The sequence below is a fragment of the Electrona antarctica genome (genome assembly GCF_951216825.1).
Source record: "Electrona antarctica genome assembly, chromosome: 1".
NCBI lineage: Eukaryota > Metazoa > Chordata > Actinopteri > Myctophiformes > Myctophidae > Electrona > Electrona antarctica.
The window spans coordinates 42,952,721-42,977,624 of record NC_136806.1 but is presented as its reverse complement, the minus strand read 5'-3'; the positions used below and the strand labels follow the sequence as shown (position 1 = coordinate 42,977,624).

At 41.7% G+C, this 24,904-nt stretch overlaps 1 protein-coding gene across 1 annotated transcript; it reads left to right on the top strand.

Annotated features, from left to right (window-relative positions):
• Positions 1-1,427: 1,427 nt before the first annotated feature.
• egf (epidermal growth factor) lies at positions 1,428-23,836 on the top strand (the record flags this gene model as incomplete). Its single annotated transcript, XM_079497120.1, has 24 exons — positions 1,428-1,467; positions 3,567-3,760; positions 4,935-5,116; positions 6,170-6,400; positions 6,807-7,012; positions 8,498-8,611; positions 8,872-8,994; positions 12,452-12,574; positions 13,763-13,888; positions 14,308-14,441; positions 14,850-14,998; positions 15,433-15,537; positions 15,642-15,865; positions 16,858-17,025; positions 17,212-17,364; positions 17,451-17,600; positions 17,960-18,079; positions 19,099-19,224; positions 19,420-19,544; positions 19,989-20,143; positions 21,006-21,167; positions 22,626-22,716; positions 22,846-22,942; positions 23,593-23,836. The coding sequence occupies 24 exons, from the start codon at positions 1,428-1,430 to the stop codon at positions 23,823-23,825; spliced, it is 3,531 nt and encodes a 1,176-aa protein (XP_079353246.1). The 3' UTR covers positions 23,826-23,836.
• Positions 23,837-24,904: the final 1,068 nt, after the last annotated feature.

Below are 24,904 nucleotides of genomic sequence, written 5' to 3'. Positions count from 1 at the left end.
GGTGTCCTTGACACTGAACATGTAATTGCTTCTGATGAGCGGGTTGGTGCCTTGCATGGTTGCCTCCGCTGTCGGTTTGTGAATAACTGTAACTAAAGATGATTACTGTAATGACAGCAAGGAACTATAGTTATATATTGTATATTGTCCCTGTACCATGTCACCCTGTGTATCTGTCCACCACCAAGAAAGGTTTGTTTATAGAGACAGTCAATCCTTTATGATCTTTTTCTTGACTATTACATTTCAAAACAGACGTCTTTAACCAGAAGAATCTGGCCAAGGAAGTAATACAACTTTTATTTATTTGTTTTGCCACTTTTACTTTATATTATAAAGTTAAAGCATGACTTCCAAAGTAATGTACTTACTTAATTAGTTTAACAGTTACCGGTATGTTTAAATTAAAACATTATCAATACTTGACAAAAAGGCAATATTAAATTGTCATATACTGGGAACAGTATCTATTTTCATATAAATTATGGAACACAATTCATTTTTGAATGTCTATATCACTAGGGGTCACCTAGTGAAGACATATTTGAAGACAAACTACACAGTCAATCACAGATATGTAAACTAGTTGCACGCACGCACACACGGCACACACACAACAAAGGTGTAGAGGTAATATGTTATTCACTACTTTATGTTCTTCTGTCTGTAACTTAATTTCCTACAAGATTCAGTTCATTAATGATTTCTACAGGAGCAAATCTGAAAAAATTACAGTAAGCATGGTAGTTTAGTAACTCAACGTGAAACAAAACACATTTTTTCCACTCCATCTGCATTATCATAGTGACACCCTAGTGTCGACTGCTCGGCTTTGAATAAACGTTTTCACACAAAAGGAAAACCTCTGTCATCCCTGAAAGAGTACAAGATTTTCCATGCATCTCACTCCTCGCTTGGCTGACCAGACGATGTACACAAGGCCAAGCCGTCTGCTCCATAGGGGTGTTGGTCAACCACAGAGACAGACAGACAGACAGACAGACAGACAGACAGACAGACAGACAGACAGACAGACAGACAGACAGACAGACAGACAGACAGACAGACAGACAGAGTTGCCTGGCTGTCCAGAGTGAGGTTAGAACCTTTGACCAGGTCACACTTCTTGCCAGGTGGACACAGATGGACACACCAAACTGTCAGGCATTCAAAGATGCATTTTAAATATACATCTGAACTGTTCTGTCCCAGCTTTCTGTAGACCCAAAAATATTTTGATTGTGGTCGGTAATAGGATAGTGATGCTTCGATTTGAAATCCTGAAATGATCTAGCCACGGCATTCTTATTCCTAATTGTTCTATTTAAATGGCTTACAGTAGGTATCCCAGTATGAATCTGGTTGAGGAAGTGTTTAAGTAAATCCCAGTTGGACAACAGTAGTAGCTTAATTAGGGCAGTTCAAGAATGGTGAGACTGCAGACTTGGAGCACAGGCACAGAGCCCAGTATGTGTTCAGAAAATACGTTCTGATAGCATTTTAGTGGAGAAATAGGCCATGCAGTTGCTCAATATTGATACATTTCACATTTAGAAAAGGTTGTTAAAAATATTCGGGTGCATAAATACATACATAAACAATACATACATTTCTAGATGACGAAGTTGTCAACAACATCAACCTGGTCTAATTTACTTTCATTGTCAAGTACTATGTAGAATTTCCAAGTAGATTCTAACCCTATTTGTATACAACTTGGACTGCACCGAGTCGACAGTACGGCCATCGTTCCTCTCAGTGCGGCGCCTCAGAGGGCTTATGTGATTTAAAAATTAAAAATCATATCAAACATTTTTTGTTGCACTATAGTACCAGGTATGTACTGTAGGTGAAGTCGATCATTCGATCATTCTATTTTGCGTGTCGTCTGCGGTTGACTTTGCCTTTGGAGATTAACATGGACAGTTTGTAGGATTATGCACAGAAAATGTGTGCATAACCGTTCCCAAGATATCATATGAACCGTTGAATATTGAGTCATACTGAACATCAGCCAAGCCACTGGTATACCAATGGTATTTCTAATGTATGTGAGGCATGGCTAGTCTGCATGTTGTATTTCTTGGGGTATTTCACAGTAACCACATGTCCCCAATTTATCAGCAGTACCAGTGATGATCAGTGGTCACCATACCAAATAACCTTATATGAACAGTATTCAAGATGGTGTCTCCTCACTTGTCAATCAAAGGTGAACCACAATATATGAACTTGTCATGAGTGGTCACCAGCGGAGTCTCGACCCAAACTGCTCCCTGTTCTGTTTGTCTTGTCTGCTTCATTGTTGTATTGTTTTCATCATTCCAGAGCATCGGTGACCAGTAGCCATGGTGACACATGACAGTGTTTAGTCTATAGCTATTAGTCTCAGACAGGCACATGTTTGTTTTGAATCCATAGCTCAGCCTGACTAAAGGGAGTGGTCACTACAGCATATAGGATAATATGAATGTAAGGTTGCAGCATGTTTCACAGAATACAGGTCCAGTGGGAACCTAAATCTTGCAGGCACCGCAACATTAAATTGTCTGGTTTTTTGTGTACATGATTTTAACATTCACAGGACATGGCTTTTTGCAGTTTTTTGCACAAATTGCGCTGTATTTATGTCATGTCATAAAAAAGTGTATTCATTATTATTATTGTTATTATTATTATCAGACCTAAATGTATCCTTAAACTTCTTGTTTATCCCAAAAATGACTTTTGTAGAAATTTGTGTCATTTGCAGAAATATTGGGCCTTAAATGCAATTTAAAAGACTCTATATAAAATATTTTGTTTACCGTTTCACACAACAAAATTAAAGATGTACTGCAACAGTGGCAAAGATATTAGAGCCATGATCCACAAATACATTAAATTGCAAAGTTTTTGACCAAGTGATGGGTTTTCTATCCAAAAAGGTTGTATATTGATGATAAAATCCATGCCATGGTCTGACTATCTTCATTCATGTGAGGATTTTCACTATGCAAATTGCAAAGCGCTTGGACCTTTGTGTTGCTAAGAGACGCAGCTGCCTTGAACTTCACCCCGTTACACCCATGAATAGATTGTGTGGAGAACGACATTGACTTATTGATTCAACACAGTTAACCGTGCCATTAGCCCAGAAGGACACAATGTGTGAAGCTGCAGCTATTGAGATGTTTAATGCTGCCTCGGTAACAAAAAGCAACCCAGGTTTTACTCAGCTGTTGGACTGAGAAATACACTGCACCAGTGTGCGCTCCAAGGTCACCTCAAAAGCTCTGTCTTGGCTATTGCTTTAATTGCAATGGTCCAATTTGCTGAGTTATGACCCAAAATGATAGCTGTTCTTACAAAATGATTAATAGCACAGAATTCAAACAATTCAAACTTTGTAAAGGACAGCGATTTAATTAAGCTATTGGGTGAGAATGCTGGAATTTTGCTCAGATAGATTGCCCCATTTTAATTGGAAAAAAGTATACACACAAAAGGTTTGATCCCAGCCAACGACCAGTGTGAGTCCATCAACAAGTCGCCTACCTAAAACAAATGTTTTTGTAAAAATCCAGAGCCTTACCTGATCTTTGGCCATGGTAAAGCCATCCACCGCATGGACCTGGATGGGAGGAACCAGAGGAGACTGGTGGCAGGGGTGGGGACTTCCATTCTGCTGGACTTCCATTCCAGAGAGGAGATGATCTACTGGGCTGACAGACACACTGGGGTCATCTACAAAGCATCGATGACAGGAACTCAGAGACAGGTGTTCACACATTTACCAAAGACACCTGAACAATCCAATGCCACTGGATGGTACCGATTAAACTCTCCTTGTTTACATTTCTATTATAAACATCCTAACAAAATCTTGTAGATCTGCTAATTTCACTATCATAGAAAGATTCTGAGTTCCCAAAAAAAAGGAAAAAAAATGCTGGTAAGATTTCTCATAACAGAAAGAGCCTCCCCCTGGCCACCCGGGGCGCCTGATGGAGGGGAAAGGAACTGGTTGGAATAACGTGTTCCTTCCACGCGCTACGTCCAAACAGGGAAACTCCCCCCTGTCAGGTGAAAAGAAGCAGCCTGGACTCATCATGCATTGAAGGAAGCATGATGTCAATCCGTTGCTCTCCCCAGGTTGGCAGAGGGAGTGTAGAGCCCAATATTAGATTATTTCACTGGGTGAAAAAATGTGTTACAAAATCGTGGGATAAAAAACAAAAATACATTTGCTCAATATTGACTAATATCACATTTATGACTAGTTGTTAACAGTATTTGGGAGCACTATTAAGGAGTCCATCATCATGATGAAATTCTCTCAGACCAATCAATAGTCTGCAGTGTTTTCACATTATCTTTTGGTAGTGCCTCAGCTTTGCTTGGAATCTCAACAAAAGTGATACCAACCAGGACCAGGTTTAGGTGCTACCTATTCCCAACAGAAAACCAAAAAGACATATGGAGTTGAGCTGGTACCATGCAGTGGAAAAGCATCATAATCATTTAATGGAATAAATAATTGCCCACTGCCCTGCAAAAGGATATTGTTAATCCTACTATTAGAGATGGAAATTAATTTGATTTGTAGGTGTGTAACGATACATTTTAACAGTGTAACAATGCGATACACATCACGATACATGGTTGACGATAGATACATGGACGATATTACTTAGCATCGATACAATCGATTATTTGCATTGGAAAATTATTCGATACCGATTATTTGCATTGCAAAACCATATGATATGATTCAAAGTCAAACGATACAATATGTTGCTATTTACATATTAATATACTTCGGTTGTTGAAATTAAAATCGATTTTTCGATGCAGTTACTGCATCATTAAAGCCCTAATTATTTGTCATGAACAAATCCATGGGGAAGTGGTGAATGGTTAATCAATTGCTTCTTTTTGAAAATGTTTCCCAGAAACTGTACTCTTCTGAGAAAGGGATCTCAGGCCTTGCAGTGGACTGGCTTTGGAACCGAACGTATTGGACCAGTGAAGAAAAGGGAACAATCAAGAGAATGGATACTGATGGGACACATGAGAAGACTTTTATAAGACATCTGACCCAGCCCAGTTGTATAGCTGTTGATCCCCATAAAAGGTACTGTACGTCTTAGAAGTTTAATGTAACAGTTGTTGCGAAAAATTGTTATCTGAATCAAATGATCAGAATCGGATCGGGAGCAAAAATAAATACGTCATCGGGACATCCCTAGTTGTCATGATGACCTAACTGTCTGTTACACAAAACATGACATAATTATATATAGGGATGTGCCGATGAGACATTTTGGCCGATATCGACATCCGATATAATGAATTGCTGTTATGGCCGATAACCGATATTACCGATGTCGATATGATCTCATTCTGTAATGAAAAATTACAATAATTTTGTCCATTCTGAAAAATACATGTAACAGGGTGTCTGCACTGCAGGCTTAGGCAAGTCAGATTTAACTTAAATACCTTTATATTTAATATTGTGAGCTTGTAGATCTGTTCAAGCTGTTACTTTGGGCTTGTTTATCTGTAAAGACAGAACTATTAATCGGGCCGATTAATTAATCGGTCTGATTGATTAATCGAACCGATGCCGATTAATCCAAAAACAACTAAAATCGGCCGATACTGATGCGTTTGCAGATTAATCTCCCATCACTAGACATAATGCTACACTGCTTCCGTCTTGGTGAGACTTCTTGAAAAAGACCATTTTTAATCTCAATGGGAATACAGAACACTAAATTAACTCAAAATAAATAAGACAACAAAAGTCCACAATGCAGCTCCTCTGTGTCAACTTCCCTGCTATATTGTTTCTGTGTTTCTAGAAATGTTGGTGCTCCATCCAGCGTGGCTGGCACATAGGTGCAACACGACTTGACTGACTCTCACATACCAACAAGCTCTATTCAGACTGAGACACAGCAGGGAGACATATTGACCAGGCCACAAGATGCCAGCCATTTTAATGCTTTCTTTTTTGTTTAACAAAATGTCAAGTCTTGCCTTGATGCCGTGAATTAACTTTACAGCATGAAAGCAATATGAATCTTGCCATTCAGTTGTTTCACCACCTTTATCCCACTGTCTGTTTGGTTTTGTCCATATGGCTATGGCCAAGCCCTACCTAATACAAGCAGTGTTGCAGGTTTGTGTTCTGGTTGTCTGCTGGGATGAACCCCAGCATCCAGAGGTCTAACACAGCGGGGAAGACAACAGTGACAACGCTCTTAAAAATCCCAGAAGGACTGAGGGCTCTGTCCATCGACCGCTCAGACAGGAGGCTCTTCTGGGTTCAGTTTGGCTCAGATGGAAAAAGCACCATTGGTTCTTGTGATTACGATGGGAATCTGATCAACCACATTGATCAGCCACTTCGGTGAGCAAATCACCCCACCCACATCTCCTTCTATTCACTTATATGTCTACTTATTAACTATAATAATCTGTGAGTAGACAGAAACAGTGGCATCTTATCATTATAAGATGCCAAGCAGTAAGGACCATTTATATGAAGATAGGTTGAGAAATGGGTGAAGTGATCCGTTAAAATAAATCTTAAGACACACAATTTAGCATTGTTTTTACATAGCTTTTTTGCTTTTGTGCTTTTCTTTTCTTTTAATATCATTACTTCTTTCATTTATCTTTCTTTTTTTTTTAAGTCTTTACAGTATGAAAAATAAAATTATTTATATTAGAATTAGTATATATTAGCTTCTGTAACAACACATATTTCCCTTTGGGACCCTAATAGTATCTCATCTTATCTCATCTTATCATAGATCTCAGTCTTTGGGGCTGTCAGTCTTCCTGGACTATGTGTATTATACTGATATTACATCACGTGCCATAAGACGAGTCAATAAGTACAATGGAGGAGAGCCAGTGAACATCAACACAAAGCGGATGAACAAACCCCCTGTTGACCTCAAAGTGATGCATCCCTTCAACCAGCCAATAGAAGACGACCCCCAGCCAACACTTCCAGGTTACAGTCTTATCAGAACTCTACAGTACTAACCACGGTAGAAGGCTGTCCTTCATGAATTTATCCTGATTCATTGAATACTTTATTAACAAGATTATTAACAGTACAAGTAGTAGGCCTACAGTCAAAAGTTATACAAAAGGATAATACAAACAAAAAAGCCCAATTGTATTTTTAGGTGATACATTCTAACCTGCAACAATTATTTTTCAAACTGTACACAGGAGGGGTGCATGGTGGTTCAGGCATTGAATGCACGCACAGACCATACGGTATGCTGATGAATCAGTATCCTCCTGAATCAGTATCCTGGCTTGAATCCGACCCTCACCCTGTCATAGAATAGTCAGTTTAGAGCAGATTTGTTTTTCCAGTGGCAGTAGAAAACATAAGCTCTTAATTGTTCACTGCTACAATGGTAGTCCGGCACCCGACAGGCTTCTTTTGTTTAAAGTGGGAAATTTGGTATATAGTCTTTTTTATTGTCCTAAAATATTGTCTATATACATACATTCATGAATCCACTTGCTGACCGGCTGTCAGTATTGAGCAATTTCTTTATAGGGGTTTCTTGTGACCCTACCATTAACAACCTATGGCAGGCAAAAATTTCAAACTTTCCTTACGCTTTAAGTAGCATTTGACATGTCAAACTAGGGGGTTTTCATGATTCTGAATCCATTCCAAGCATTAGTTTTGCACAAAAAACACTCCTTGGGCTAAAATCAGCCATAGACTTCAAGACAAATGTGATGAGGTCAGCACAAATGTGATGAGGTCAGCACATTTTTTTATTTATTTCTTACTTTCTTACTTACAAGTCCTTACCCGTTCGAATATATGAAGACCAAATGATGTACAGTGTGGGTAATGCGATCTAATAGATCATATTATTTACGGTATGTATGTATTTTGAGGTGTAATCAGTCTGGTGTCAGAGGCACTTGTCCATTGGGCAAGGGTATCAGGTACGGTCAGGTACGGTCGGTCGCCCCTAAACCATCTCGCCCCTCAATTTTTCCGACGACCTCACGCCGACCGCTCGGTCCGACTGTTCTTATATTCTTTATTTTGTTTTACTGAGAATAAGGTTAGAAATAAGTTTAGGGTTAGGCATAGTTTTACTGGGGTTAAGTTTAGGTATAGGGTTAGGTTTAGGCATAGTTTTACTGAGGTTAAGGTTAGGAATAAGGTTAGGTTTAACCGTTTAAGCATAATTTACTTAGGTTATTTTAGGCGAGTCATTTGGTATTCTGGGCAAGTAATACAGGAAAGGTGCAATTCTGGGGAAATTGCACGCCTTTGTAAATATAGGACCGTCCCACTGATTTAGCTAGCTCACAACGTGTTGGGACCTTGTAAATATGCTATTTCACCTTTTTCTTTTCATTTCAAATATCGTTCATTAATCGTTCAAACAATCGGGATATTGATTTGAAGTAGTATTGCCCATAACCAGGTAGCACTGATAATGTGTCCATGCAGGTTGTGATGAGAGGACTGAGGACTGTGTGGATGTCTGCTCGGGGCCACTGGAACAGGGGGTCTGTCAATGCAGTGAAGGCTTTGCCCTCAATAAGCAGGGAAATTACTGTGAAGGTAAGTAGCTACTTAATACCAACTCATTATTTCAACCACACAACTCTACGCCTACACCAAATCTCATCTGCAAAAATATCAGATGTACAAGCTCAAGCTACGAGCTTGTAGATCTTCTATTTTCGCTGAATGTTCGGCCCGAGAATAGGCATGATAGGAAACGTGGTTGTGGTATTTATTAATATAGCAGATTGTGTGGATACAACCTATTGTATTTGTTTTGTATAGCGGTATGCTGAAACATGACACGTGTTCCATAGATATAAATGAGTGTGCGCTGTGGAACCACGGCTGTTCTCTGGGCTGTGAGAATCTCCCAGGGTCCTACGTGTGTACCTGTCCCCAGGGATACGCTCTGCTTCCGGACAGGAAAACCTGCCAAGGTATGCAGCACAAAATATATTGTCCATATAACTCCATTTTTCTTTTTCTTCCCCTCCCCATACATTAGTGCTATTGAACACCTTTTACGTCTGTGTATTAAATATTGAACCAATGAAAAGCACTTTGGACAAAATCTCCTAACCTAACTCCTAACTTGAGCTGGATGTTTTTTTTGTTTTTTTTTATTTCCTGAAAAAATTACATTTTGGAGGTGGTTTCTGCCCGACAGCAGATATATAAAAAAGAACTAAGCTATGTTGGATTATGCCGTTTCAATTTGATATGTAGTTACCCTTTACCTCAGTATGTGTAGGGCTGCAACTAAGAATTTATTTATTTATAAGATTATTATTTTATTGTCTCAACAAATCAAATCAATAGCCTATAATATTGGTATATCGCAGCCCTACACCTCCTATATCCACCAATTAAGTTGATGTATATTCTGTATGGGATGTCTGTTGTGATTCATACTGCTGCTCTTTTGTCTGCGTCTACAACACATTGCTTCTCTGTTGGAAAGCATATGCCAGTCTGTCATCTGCCACAAGCATACTACACAGACTGACGTACGTAGCGTGGAGGCAGAAAGAGCACTTTACCTTTATAGAGCTGTAGCTGTAATGTAAACACTGTGACTGTGTGGATTTAAACAACTACCGTATCATAACATATACATCGAGACAGAATCCCAGGTTAAACACACTGCAATTTCTCACTTTCTAATCTAACAGCCATTGTTGGGGAGAACTCCCCACACACACACACACACACACACAGGAAAGGTCCAGTCCACAGGGACAATAGGATTACATGAGCAGGTGACGTGTGTAATAGGGATTTATTTAGTCAGCAAGCCCGTGGTCGGTAATCTGGTCTGCAGAGGGAAAGATACGATAGGTGTTGCCGAGACAATAGGCCCAAGATGACAATGGCAACACTTTCTATGCTTCCACAGTTGATGCATTATAGTGTGATTATAAGACACAAAAGGTTGTCGTTAAATAAAGGTAATTACATTCCTTAAGTAAAGTCAGAAATGTTTTATTGGTCTTGCATAGATGAAATGACACACACACACACACACACACACACACACACACACACACACACACACACACACACACACACACACACACACACACACACACACACACACACACACACACACACACACACACACACACACACACACACACACACACACACACACACACTCCCTGCTGTGTTAATAACCCATTCTGAGTTTCACTCAGAATGGGTTATTCTGGTTGTCATTTTTTAGGCTAGTAGGTAGTAGTAGGCTGCTAGGCTATATTTTCCAGCCTCACTGTGGAGACATATACCATTGTAGATATAAAATTAAAAAAACACTTTATGGTTTGGGTGTCAGATGACAAAATAACATAACCTTGATCCACAACAGTAATTGTTCTGCCCTGTCCGTTTTTATGGAATGGACAAGTCAGAATTATGCTTCCATTGTAGCCTTGCACTGCATTGACTATCGGCAATATCAAATAATTAAATACACGCTGTATGGTTTCTTTGATTTGGGAGTCACTGTCAGCTGACAAAATATCATAACCTTCAGCAACATTCCCAAACACATGTATGCTCTGCTCTCTACCTGTCCTCAAACGAGCATGACAGTGTAATCAAAATAATAATGGTCAGATCGCATACAGACATATTATTTATTTACTGCGGAGAGAACACATGTTTGACTGACCACTCGTCACTCTCGTGGTGTTTTTCCCCCTCTCCCTGGTTCCGTAAGGATATGTCCACATGTCTTCTCGTCAAGTAAGATGTAAACATTGAGAACTGTTTTGACGAGAGGGGAGGGGAGGCGGCTATCAGATCAGAACACCCAAACATTTCCGCGAATAATAATAATACCACCGTCGATCCAGAGCCATAGAGTAGAAGAGTTGTGACATGTCAAAGATAGTAGAGAGATGGAAGATGGTGTACTGCAGTGACAGAATACACACCAGCATCACTGACAAGCAAACTTACGAACTACAGACTGACAGCCAAGTAGCCTAGCATCCTACTAGCCTACATGTAGGCAGAAAGATGGCGCCCAAATAAGCCAAAATCCTAAGTCACTATGCCCTCCCCCTATTGAGACATTTAGATCGTGTCAAAGGTCATGTCTCACCTAGACACAGGATCGGACACAGATTTTGACCTGATCCCCCTGAGCAAGCTGGCAGGCTCTATAGAGCGTCGCAGTCCCGCCCCCTACCATGGACCAAGAAATTAATCCCAATGCATTTTTCCCATAGACATTTCTTAAAGTATTTATTTAAAGACGGTTACGCCGCGGACAAAGCCAACTCGAGTCGTGACAACTCATGACAACACAAACAATATTTTGGACCAAACAAATAATTACAAAGAAGAAAAACAACAAAAAAAGTGTTGTAACCTGCCGTTTTCTTCTTCTTTCTAATTATTTGTTCGGCCCAAAAAAGTGTGTTTGTTGTCATGATTTGTCACGACTCGAGTTGGCTTTGTCCACGGCGTAAACGTCTTTAAATAAATACTTTCTGAAATGTCTATGAGGAAAATGAACGGAGAATCATTTCCTGGTCCATGGTAGGGGGCAGGACTGCGACGCTCTATTGGCTTAATCGGAAAAGTTTCCGGGTTCAAATATAAAGCAAGAAAGTTAGTTCGGACAAGCAATAAAACACAATTTAGTAAACTCTCAGTGCAGATAACAAATAAACAGATAAAAACACACACACAACACAGTAAAGTCAAATTAGGTGATCTAGGGGAAGGGGGGACTTTCCTGAACAGATTTGTGTGATTTAAAAGATGACAAAATTGGCTTTTCTGCTTGCCAAGGGTCAGGGTGTTCCATCAGTGGGAGAAATCCTAATCTCCAACAAATTTCCACAATTCTGTCTCTGTCTTTGACTGTATTGTCATCACACTTTCACCTATTTGTTGGGGATTATAGGCCATTTCATAAAGGGATTGAACTGGAGGACAGTTTAAGAAGCTTTCTGTCTGACCATCTGGCTTTGTTTGAAGTTACTACAGTACCTGGTCCAAACATAACCTGGGAAATATTCTACGACAATATTCTACTATGTTCAATATGGCAGAGCTTTACAGCACTGAGAAACAAAATAGAAAACTATTTAAAAAAAACGGATAAAAAAAAAAAAAACAGTAACATGGTTTCAACATTCTATTACAAATCCGTTGACACCCTTTACACCACTAGCTTAAGGTCAGTATATACCTTTTTATAGGCGACCCACTTGGCTACTTTGCAGCCGTTTCTCGGATAGCTTGTGGTGTTTCCCAGGGCACTGGCTACAAACAGTTCACAAATGTCACAAACATGTCACAATGTTCACAAATGTTGTAACGTTCAGGTCATAGTGGTGTTTATAGCGTGAAAAGTGATGTGCTCCATCCATCCATCCACAGAGATCCTACCATGTGAAGCTAACATGACCCAGTGTGGTCATGGATGTCTGTCTACAGACCAGGGTCCTGTCTGCGTGTGTCCAGAAGGGTCCAGGCTGCAGGAGGACGGACGGACCTGTACGGGTACGTAGAGTACAAGCTACGTTTACAATGCTGGGACAGTCAGTTCCTTTTTGTCTTTTGCCGATGGGTTCCCACTTCCCAGACTGCTCCAAGGCATATGAAAAATAAGGTAATGACACCAACGTAATTTTCGCTATCATGCAATTCCAGACGGCAGATTTGTCGCACCATGGGAGCCAAACTACACCCGGAAGTTGGGTGGAATGCATTGGAGTCATTGAGAGCCCGGTGACCAGCTCATGAACAAACACTATTTCTGAATGACGTTTGTAAAGTAATCCCTTCTGGAAAATAACAAAAGACATATAACACGATAGTATTGTCTGCTGTGTTGCTTTTCAATGCATAATTTTATAGAGATATCTAAAGAGCACAAAGTACGTTTGAGTGTACCAATTATCACGAGACTATCCACCGTTTTCTGTCTGGCAGCCAAATCTCACAATACCTTAGTATTGATCCTCAAATAAAATGATATGCTGTGCACATCGAAAAGCAAGTGATTAGAAAACAACTTTTCTTTTATATTCCGGTACCGATTATATGACAAAGGTCGCAATTGTTCAGGAATAATGTTTGTTCACAACGGTCCAGTCGGTCCAGTCGGCTCCATTCACTGCCATGTATTCATGGAACTTATGGTACGAGGTTTGCCTGAAATTGACTCCCATGAAAGTGTCATGGCGTACCATGACATCAACGGCGTCTCTTCCTTCTGTAACGTTACTTAGATTGCTCATAAATGAACTCAAAAACTAAAATACTCAAATATAGTAAAAGCGTTTAGAGTAGTTATAGTAGAGTAGTATTTGAAAACTATTGCCTTTAGTCAACATGGTAAGAATGATGCTGTATAGAAGCTATGATGAGTCAGTAGCGGCATTAATGGTGTCAAACTCTTAACGACCCATAACACTGTAATGAGTGAGTGAGTGAGAGAGTAAACAGCCACAGGTTGACACTGACTCAGTGTGACCAACTGAAGTGGGTTAATCTTAAACAGAAGCTTGTGTGTGTGTGTGTGTGTGTGTGTGTGTGTGTGTGTGTGTGTGTGTGTGTGTGTGTGTGTGTGTGTGTGTGTGTGTGTGTGTGTGTGTGTGTGTGTGTGTGTGTGTGTGTGTGTGTGTGTGTGTGTGTGTGTGTGTGTGTGCGTGCGCACACGTGAATCACGTGGTTTGTCTGTTGCAGGATGTTATTCTCCAGACAGGGGGGGCTGTAGTCAGCTGTGTGATATTGTGAGTCCAGGAGTGTGGGAGTGCAGCTGTCTGCCTGGATACCTGCTCAGCCAGGATGGGAAACACTGCACAGCCACTGGTGAGTCATATTGACACACACAGGCTCTTATTATAGATAGCGATGTACATGTACGTGTATTAGCTACTGTACAAGTGCTTTCTTGAACCATAACTTGAGTAGTGTGTTTGTGTGCCCACCCAACTGTCAGTTCTGGTGGGGCCATAAAAGATAATCCCTGGTGTTGGCCAATACAAACAGGCACACATAGACACATACTGTATTGAATAAAGTATGTGTCTATGTGTAATAATTGTATAATTGTTATCGAATACAGTGTATTCGATAACACTTTACAACTTAGGCATTTAGCAGACGCTCAAAATCCAGAGCGATTTACAGTAAGCAAGAACAGAACATGGATAACATGCAAAATCATTTCTGTGACAATTAACTTGCTAGCACCCTCCTTACATACAGTATATATTCCTATTGTGTAGGACCTCCTCCCTATCTGCTGGTAGCCAACCTGCAGAACATCAGAAGAGTTGACCTGGATGGCAGTGATCAAACTCTACTGGAGGAACCCAGAGGAAGCATCATAGCTCTGGATTATGACCCAGTGCAACATAACGTAAGAAGAACTACTACTGCTAGTTTTCTATTTGATCAGCTAGCTAATGGCATTCACCTGGTGTCCGGAATATAAATTAGTTCCTGTTTTGACTAGGATTGAAACTAGCAGTATTTTGGGTCATCAGGAGTTAAGAACCATGGCCCAAATGGAACTACATAACATAATGTAGTTCAGTATTTGGCCTTTGAACGACTGCCACCTACTGGACATAAATGGTTATTTCATGTGCTGCATTACAATTTTGTAACTGTGAAGACAATATCCCTTTGAGGACAATAAAAAATATTATTATGGCTGTAGCTCTGACAGCTACCCTAATTACAGTTAACCATTACCCTAATTAAAACATAATTATGATTAGCTTCACTATAAGGCCTGTTTGGTGTGTTTGTTTTGAATTTCCAGGTGTACTTTGCCAGTACAGTCCTGAAGACCATTGAGCGGTTTGATGTGAGTGGTGGGATCAGGGAAGTTGTGGTCTCTGAGGGTCTGGGTTCTCCAGAGGGTCTGGCCATCGACTGGGTCAACCGTAAGATGTACTGGACCGATATCAGGTGATTGTCACATCACTAACAAAGACCACTGCATATTAATTGGAGTGCTTGGAATATATACAGATATAAATTCATTATGTATATTTGTTTAAATTAGATAAACAAAGTTCTACTGCTTGGCTTGTTAACGACATATACGTACATATATATATATACATTTTACATACATTTTACATTCTCACAAGAGCGATTCATTGAGGTGTTTGAAAAAAAGATGTCCATCCATTCATCAAATTCACCTATATAACCACTTGAGCCCTGTTTTGTAGTATTTTGTAGTATGGGTCGGGAGTCGCACAACAAAAATAGACAATATACAAGCCCACATGTGACCTTGTAGATCCACTATTTGGGAAGAATTTTGCCTATAGTGGCATGCCCAAAATAGGAACGCCAGGTTTAAAATGGTTCACTCATAATCATCTATCCTACAGCCGGTCTGCCGTGGACTACAGTACGTTAGACGGACTGAACAGAGAAACCATCATTAGTGAAGGTCTGGACAAACCAAGAGGAATCGCAGTTCATCCTCAGGCAGAGTAAGACACGCTGCAGAAGCACTTCCTGTTTTGAATCGAATAACTTTATGATTTACTGAACTGTACATTTAACAGTACATTTTCCTTCATCTTTGCTTTTTGAGGAAGTTGTTCTGGACGGACCAGGGCATAAGGCCTGCGGTGGAGCGGTCGTCTTTGGAAGGGAAGGAGCGCCGGGTCATTGCTAGCAGCAACCTCCTGACGCCGAGCGGTCTGACCATCGACTACACGGAGGACAGACTGTTCTGGTGCGACAGGAGGAGGGGGGTGGTGGAGACCTCCAGCCTGGACGGGGCAGACAGACGGGTCCTGACCGAGAACCAAGTAGGTGAGGCTGGTGTGGCGTGCACACAAACACACGTACAAGTACATGCGCGCACACACATACAGTATGTGCATTTCAGGGAATGATGAATATTTAAGGGTGGGTGCATTCGACCAGCAGATGGCTGCTCAGATGACCACACAGGGGGAGTTGTAAGGGGTTAAGTGCACACAGGGACACTTTGATACATAGATTGATCAAGCCGAGGGCCGAATAGCGATCCTCTGATTCCCTGCAGGCAGCCTTTATGCCCACTCATCTATGGATGGCCATAACCCCTTTAGACATGAGGCCGATAGCAACAGCTAATGTTACAAAAAGAGGGGTTCCAGGTCTAGATGGGATAATCTGGTACTGGCAGATAAATAACATTTTGTTTTGCTGGTTTTTCGCTGACGTTTGTGTTATATGATATAATATGATCACATATCAATATGATTGATATGTGAATGACAATATTTATGGACACTTTCTTGCTTGTAAAATGTTGATACAAATGCATGGGAAGAGAGACATGAGCTGCAAAGTCTGCTCGGCAGCTGCCCCTGCCGTAAGCCAATTTTAACATAGGGTTTGCCAGTTCATAGTTAATAATGTAAAAACAGTAAGGAGCCTCTAACGTGTTTATAGTTGTGGTAGATCCTCAGAGTCTGCACTTTCCCTTAAGCTTAATGTATTGCTTTCTACAGCCAGGATATCACAACTGTTAAAAACGTTCTCACACCTGGATAAAAAACATCTTAAAAGCAGGTGCGTAGCAATAAAGGAATGGCACAGACGCTGCCCAACTTGCACGGTACAGGATTGAAGCAACGTTTTGGTCAGTGATGACCTTTCCGAGGAAGGTCATCACTGACTGAAACGTTGCTTCTCCTGTGGTTAATAACCATTCACCTCCCTGGACTCACCTGGTGGACTGTTTCAGTAAAGAGGACAGGTGAGGCAGGTCCTCATGTAGCAGCATTTTCAGTTGCTTTCCTCCTGATTGGTCCCAGGGCAACCATTTGACCTGGCGGTGTTTGAGGACAGGCTGTGGGTGTCCGACTGGGAGGGAAGACACCTGAGGAGCATCCACAAACGAACTGGGAAGAAACTGGAACGCTTCCATGGCGACAAGGTCACGCCGGCGTCCATCGTAGTGGTGCATCCTCTCGCAAAACCGGGTACGGAAGACAGGACAGGTCACTCCTCCTTCTGTCTGTTATCAAAACACAACCCACATTGTTTGGGTTATTTTTTATATTACAGATATAACAGCTAATCCCCCAGGTTTATCTCATTGTGCAATAAAACTATTACAAATACTAATGACTGAGCATCCATGTGTCATGTTCCATGCTTACCTCTAGGGGGAGACGTTTGTTTCCACCAGAATGGAGGCTGTACCCACATGTGTGAGAACAGGCTGGGATTGGCCCAATGCTCCTGTCTGTCACACTACATCCAATCAGAAGACGGGAAAGGCTGCTTGCCTGTCGACAGGGCATCCAATGAAACAACAGGTGACATATCAAAGCTCTGGATATTTCTGTTACATTTAAAATGTTAAATTGAGTCATGGCCACAAACTGTAATGTATTTTATTTAGAATCTGGAGACAGTGAATCGGCTGACCCCATTTCCATCCAAAACAAAACACTCAACGATGAGAGCACACCCTTGGTCATACCTGGGCCCTCAGAAGAAGAGGCTGTAAACTCTGATGAAGGCAGCGAGCCCACTGAGAAGATGGTTTCTGGTGAGCAGCTACAGCCATGTCACAAAAAAACAAAACAAAAAACAGGCCAGACAGAATTACTGCTATTTGAATTTAATTTAGTTCTTGATTAAATGTAGTTATTCTCTTCATTTTGGAATCCTTGTACTACTACATCACTTAGTATTGATTGTAATGTTACTGATCTAGATCTGACTATTGTACTCCTTACTATTGGTTGATTGTAATGTTACTGATCTAGTAACTAAAAACAGTGTGGAGGGGGAAAAAAAGTGTGAAATGTGAATGTGAAATTCTGAATTTGAACGTGTTGTTGCATTTTAGACCAGGACCATAAGTGTGAAATGTGAAAATCTGAATTTGAACATCTTGCGTTTCAGACCAGGACGAGTGCTACTCACTGCGTTGTGGTGCGAACGCCCAGTGTCAGCAGGAGACAGGAAACAGCCCCACCTGTCGCTGTCTTAAGGGCTTCATAGGAGATGGAAAGCTGTGCGTGGGTCAGTGTCACACTCTGTAGGGTCAGCTTGGTGGCCTGGGGATTACACAACCATCATGTAATGTAAAAGGCATCGGTCCGATCTTTACAACAGTCAGTGCACATCTGTTAGCAGCCATGTTTCTTTGAGCCGGAGAGGGACACAGTGTAGGAGAGACATAATAGGAAAGCTCAGAGGGACAGTGTAGGAGAGAGTGTGAGATGGTAGAAAAGCTCAGAGCGACAGTGTTGGAGAGACAGGAAATATGAGTGGGAAAGGGATAATAGAAAAGCTGAGCACGACATAGTGTAGGAGAAACAAAGGGTAGGAAAGCTATGGTTACAGTGTACTGTAGGAGAGACAAACAGTAGGAAAACTTAGGGTGGGGGGGCAGGTAGCAGAGAAAAATAGAAGGAAGGCAGAGTGAATACAGTGAAAAATAGAAGGAACGCAGAGTTAATACAGTGCAGAGAGACAGCAAAGCAGAAGGAAATAGTGTAGGAGACAAATAGTAGGAAAGCTGAGATGGAGAATTGGAATCAGGTGGAATCTGATCCCAGACCAATCTTTTTTCTTTTCTGCTGGTGAACGTTACAGGAGTTCTTACTCTATCTATGGTGTGTGTGATATGAAATGAAAGCTTACCATAATCACAGTAAACATTGTCATGTCTTCAGTCATATTCAATGGCTTGAGGGGGGAAATTAAACTAACTCCAGTCACTTCAGCACAGCACAGCTGAGATGTGTGTCACTGTTCAGCTGATGCTTCTTGACACCGGTTAATGTTACTCAAAATTATGTTGTGTTTCTGCATCAAATACAACTACACCTGACCTAATATAAGATTCCGTCAAAGCTAATATTTTTTACAAGCGACCCTAGTTAGTTCGAGCTGTTGGAAAAGTCCAGATGAAAACAAAATGGTCAATTTATTTTTTATTGAAATTGTGAGACCCCAAGAATTGGAATCATATCAAATTGTGAGATAGCAGAAGATTCACATGTACTGACTCCCTCTAATGTATTGTTGTGTTTCAGATGTGGATGAATGTGTGTTCGGCCTCTCTCTGTGCAGCACTCAGGGCTCAGAGTGCATCAATACAGGAGGAGGATATCGCTGCCAGTGTCAGACTGGTTTCACTGGCGAAAGACACCATTGTGCTGGTGAGACAACACTTTACTGCAACCTTTCTCAACCAGCTGTTTAGCACCCAAACAGTCACAACAAAAAAATTGAAAGAATATTAAATATGTTGTCTTTGTTCGACACAGAGGCCGATTTAGTATAGTATATAGTATATTTTCATTCAGGTCTATGATCACCTGTTCATCTTGCTCTGCTCTCCATTCCTCTTGCAGATATTGATGAGTGTAAACTAGGAACACATCAATGTGACCAAAACGCAACGTGTCAAAATACACCAGGGACTTACCGCTGTACCTGTCAGCCTGGTTACCACGGCGATGGACACATCTGTCAAGGTGTGTCAGATGTACAATACTACTACTAACAATGTACAGTAGCACAACTCTCCCACTAGACTGGGAGAGCCGCAGCAATCAACACCTTTGTTGGGGCTTCCCAGCAAAATGTGTTAATATAGCATTAAAATCAGTTCAACCACTTTAAACCTGTATACAAAATATCAGAATCCATATTGCCGTTGGAAAATCCCTATCGAACAACCTGTACCAGAGAGGAACTGTAATATTACTGGAATACATGTGGCAACTGTACAGTATGTAAACACATAATGACATGATGTAGCTCATTGGGTAGTAGAGCAAGGCATTAGCCCTTAAGTGGGGGGTTGGGGGAGTAAGTTACACTTGCATACGCCCCAAACTACGCAATAAAAATGTTATGTTGAGAGTGCATGAACTAAAGGGAACCAAATTAACCCGTACTGTGTCCCGTCTCTACAGAGGCAGAGAGCAGGATTCCAAGGACGACCAGACGTCCCGCCGATGTCACCACTCAGAACAGTAACGCACCACAAAGCTGTCCCTCCACCCATGACTCCTACTGCCTCTACCAGGGGGTCTGCTTCTACTTCCCTGAAATGGAATCCTACGCCTGCAAGTAAGCTCCCCGCCCAAAGACAAACACCCTGAGCTCACATGAGTGTCACATCGCGATGTGTTGTGAGCTAGTTGTTTGTCTATTTTTGCTGCGTGACTCTGCCATACAATGAAGTACACATCTGGACAGTTAATGTTTGGGTTGTTGTTCAGTACAAATGTTTTTGTTTCATTTACTGTAGTTTTGGAATAATGACTGCCTTTACAATTGCATGAGCATTTGACAAAGCCAATTAAAAAACAATATTAGAATTTGTCAGACACGAGCCTAGATTTCTTATGACCTGTAATTATTTACAGATCATAATATGCTGCCATAAAATGTCCCATAATTTCTTATGTGCATGTTTGTGTCCTGAATATTCAGAAGCAACAGATGTACTGAACATGTACATGTACAGTAGTTGTTACAGATTATCGCCACTAGATGTCACTATTGATCTATGTGTGTGACTGACTGTGTGTGTGTGTGTGTGTGTGTGTGTGTGTGTGTGTGTGTGTGTGTGTGTGTGTGTGTGTGTGTGTGTGTGTGTGTGTGTGTGTGTGTGTGTGTGTGTGTGTGTGTATGTGTGTGTATGTGTGTGTGTGTGACTGTGACTGTGTGAGACTGTGTGTGTGTGACTGTGTGTGTGTGTGTGTGTGTGTGTGTGTGTGTGTGTGTGTGAGACTGTGTGTGTGTGTGTGTGTGTGTGTGTGAGACTGTGTGTGTGTGTGTGTGTGTGTGTGTGTGTGTGTGAGACTGTGTGTGTGTGTGTGAGACTGTGTGTGTGTGTGTATGTGTGTGTGTGTGTGTGTGTGTGTGTGTGTGTGTGTGTGTGTGTGTGTGTGTGTGTGTGTGTGTGTGTGTGTGTGTGTCATCCTAGCTGTATGTCAGGCTACATGGGTGAGAGGTGTCAGTTCAGTGACCTAGAGTGGTGGGACCTCCAACAGGCCCAGGAGGAGAAGAGGAGGAATGTGGCCATCGCAGCCTCCATGCTGGTCATTGCCCTGCTCTCCATCGCTGGCATTGCCGCCTACTGTTACGGGTGAGAGAGAATAGGAGAGGGAAACCAAAGGGACAATGGCAAAAGGGACAAGACAGAAAAGTGAGGAGGAAAGGAAGAACATGGGAGAAAGAGGGAGGGAGGACAGAAGGAAGGGAGGAAGGGAGAAAGAGAGGAAGAAAGAACTAATGTTTTCTATAAATGTTGTGGACGCTGGAATCATAAGACCGGGACAGATTAACCTCTCTCACAGCCAATACGTTGAGGGGTGTCTATCAAACCCACAGGGGTGTGATCCATGTAATGCGAGGGTCTGGGCACGGCAGAGAGTCTGAGAAGTGCTCACACGTGGAACGAATGGCGACATGCGACCCTGGTCCTCCACAGAGTGAGAGAGAGCATAGGGAAACTAACACCCTAACCTCACCCACCCTTCTCCTCGCCTCCATTTCCACCTGATCTGAGTCTAAGTGGGTTGATTTGTTTTACGATTGTTTTGGAGGCTTAGGGACAAGGCTGTCGCTATTCTACACTACTTTGACTCACAAAGCAACCTCCCACACTCCTCCCCTCTGCTCTCCACTCTCCCGTCCTCTCCTGTTCCCTCTCTCTCTCTCCTGGGTTGTGCTCTCAGCTTCCCTCTGTGGAAGTGGTACGCTTTCAATTACATGCTTGGTTTACCTTGTTCTACAGCAATTACACATAAAAATAGGTCATTTCTCGGCCACAAAATGGAGCCGGTGAGGTATGACCCCTGTGGAAACGCGACATGGCCTCTGCCAATACCGCCGCATTAAATTGCCTTTCGCACTTCACTGCTAGTGGGGTGTTTGCACTGCACGGTTTGGGTTTCATTCAGAAGACGAAAAAAAGAAGAAAAAATAAAACACTGTCTTATGTTCATCTGTCCCTCCCCACAAATACAAAGCCATACCATATCATACCATGCATGCACATCAGTCAGTCAGTCAGACAGACACGACATTGCACTAAATAAAATCCATCTCCTCAGGTCCAGTAGACGATTAAAGAGATCAGATACAGTATATACATGGCTATAAGGCACTTAACAATTATTACAACTCATACTGTGAATGGGTCCCACTGGGAGCTGCCCAGTATAGTCACAGTCCTCTGTGGACCACTGTCCATGTTCCTCAGTGTTATGCTCCCTCAGCTTTAGGTCCCCGCAGCTCTATATTAACTTTAACCACCAACCCCTGAGAGAACATAAAAGCTCACCCCACTGGAAGCGGCCCAGTATAATCACAGTCCTCTGTTGGCCACTGGGATCTGCCCGGTTCAGAATGACGTTGGAGATGGGATGTGATTCAGATGTTGATGAAGGGTGAAGAGATTAGTTTTTCAGTTTCAGAGAGAAGGCAGCACGAGACGGGTGTTATGACTGTATTGTCTTCGGAAGGCAATTCCAATACAAAAGTTTAAATAATGATGTTTCTCTATGTATCTGTATATTATCTATCCATCTCATCTATCCAGAACTAGAACATGTTTCCAGAAGAAGCATCCATCAGTGGACAACATTAGTGAGTTAAGTACGACAGATGACAGTGTGACAGACACGCCCAGGGTAAGCTAACATCAATTCATTCATCAATAATATTCTCCGTTTTACCACTGTAGCCCTGGCATTGAAATGTTGGACTCGAAACTTGGAGTCGTAGGCTGAGACCTGTCCACCTGTTGGTTTTCCCTCCAGTTCTACGTGGTGTTGGAACACGGAGGGCAGGGGAAGGTTGTTCATGCCATGGGTTGTCCCAGGAGAGCAGTGTGCCCATCGTGTTCCTCAGAAACAGGTACATGACAGACACACACCTCCACCCCCACTAAACACTTTTATTTAGGGGTGTCCAGGTGGTACAGAGGTAAAGCACCTACCACCACCGTGGAGATTGTGGTTATTCCTCCACAGCTAGTGCCTCGGACTTGGCAAGGCACTTTTACAAACACAACCGAACGCAACTTCTCTGTCACTGCATTAGTGAAGAATCCTACAAGTTGCTTGGTGTGCCTGTTCAGCAAGGAGTGGAACTGGGAGGGATAGGGGGGGGCGACTCCATGTGTATTTGATGAGACATGTGTTTGTTTACATCCGCCCCAGACCAACAGTAGGGATTGATGGTGAGAAGGACTGTGAAACATGGGGGGAATTGGCATAGCTTACTTTTAAAAAGATTTAAAAAATGACTTTTATTTGCCATTTCTCTGCCTGTGGTATCGTTCCTGACCGAATAACAGTCATGCTGATAAACAGTATAACAGCCGTCCCTCTCGTATGATATTGCTTTTATACTACAGTTCTACTAGAAACAATTCATCAAGTAATGGGGGGGGGGGGGGGGGGGGGGGGACAGTTCATGATTTTACTGATTGTGAATGAATTAAAAAATAATTGTAGATATTACGCTTTGGTCCGGAAATGAAAAGCAATCTATGTTTTTGTCAGGTGATGCCGTTGTTGTGGCTGACGAGGCGGGGTCCTTACCCAGACACAACCAGGCATACGAGTGTTCCATGGTACCTACTGCTGCCATGGAAACCAACAACGGCAGCATCCAAACGCTCAAATCCATAGACAACCTCATCTTTCTGGACGACCCACAGCCAACCGACCCGGATACCCCAAACCCCGGACCACAACGACCAACACCTGGAGCCCCATGCTCACCTGAGGCCTAGGGACCATTCTAGAACCACATTCACCTACTACAGTACATGCATTTGACCAACATACACACTTTAAAGAAAGTCCTCATCGTCTCAAATCCCAGAAGCCGGTACTCCAATTCACGTAAACAGGGGATTTAACTTATTGCTGGTGCTACTACCCCTACCCGTGATTATAATTATTATTCGTTCATACCTTTATGGTGTAAACTAGAAATTAGAAACAATTAATATCCTTTATAGCAATTCGGCAGACAATTTGACGATTTGTTGTGAAGTTCTATGAGACAAAATAGTAGCCTAACTAGGTGGGCTTTGAAATAATACCTACTTCGATTAATACTATTTGAAACTTGCAATATGACTAGTCAACGAAGATTTTTTTGTAGTATTCCGGCTGCTGAAGTCGAGTTTGCTTTAAACTAAAACACACACACACACACACACACACTGAAAATGTCATAATTTGCATTAGTTCTTGAAAATATGTTTGGTGACTGTTTTGAGACCATGGTGATAAAAAGACCTAGACCTGATTGTTAAGAAAATACGTTTGAGGTGGGTTGTATGCAGGTTACGGCGTACGTACTGACCCAATGCACCTAAACACGTCTGAACCTCTGGGTTAATGACACAGGTACAATAACGACTGGAAAATGTGATGAAAACAAGTACATTTACTTAACGGGACACTATCACGCATTTGAAGTGCACTTCAATTAGTTGTTGATAGTTATTCATAGTCTACTCTATGCATGTCGCACAATAAGCTTTTTTCATTATTCTCTCATGATGCATTTCTCAGGCAAGCATGTTTCTGCAACAAGACAAGAGTCTAATATTGGCATGGCACTCAGGCATTTCGTGTTTGTGCAGACTGTTCATGCTGCGTTTGTTTCAACATCATAATACGTCATGTAGCGACATGAGCAGCGATTGGTCTACTTTAGAGGCGACAGACAGACATACAGTTGGGTGCCACCGATATTGTCCCTTATCATTTGACCCATTTAGGCCTGACCTCAAAACTTTTAAAAATCCTTCTAAATCCTGAAAAAATCCTTCTACATTTTCACGATTTTTCAAAAATA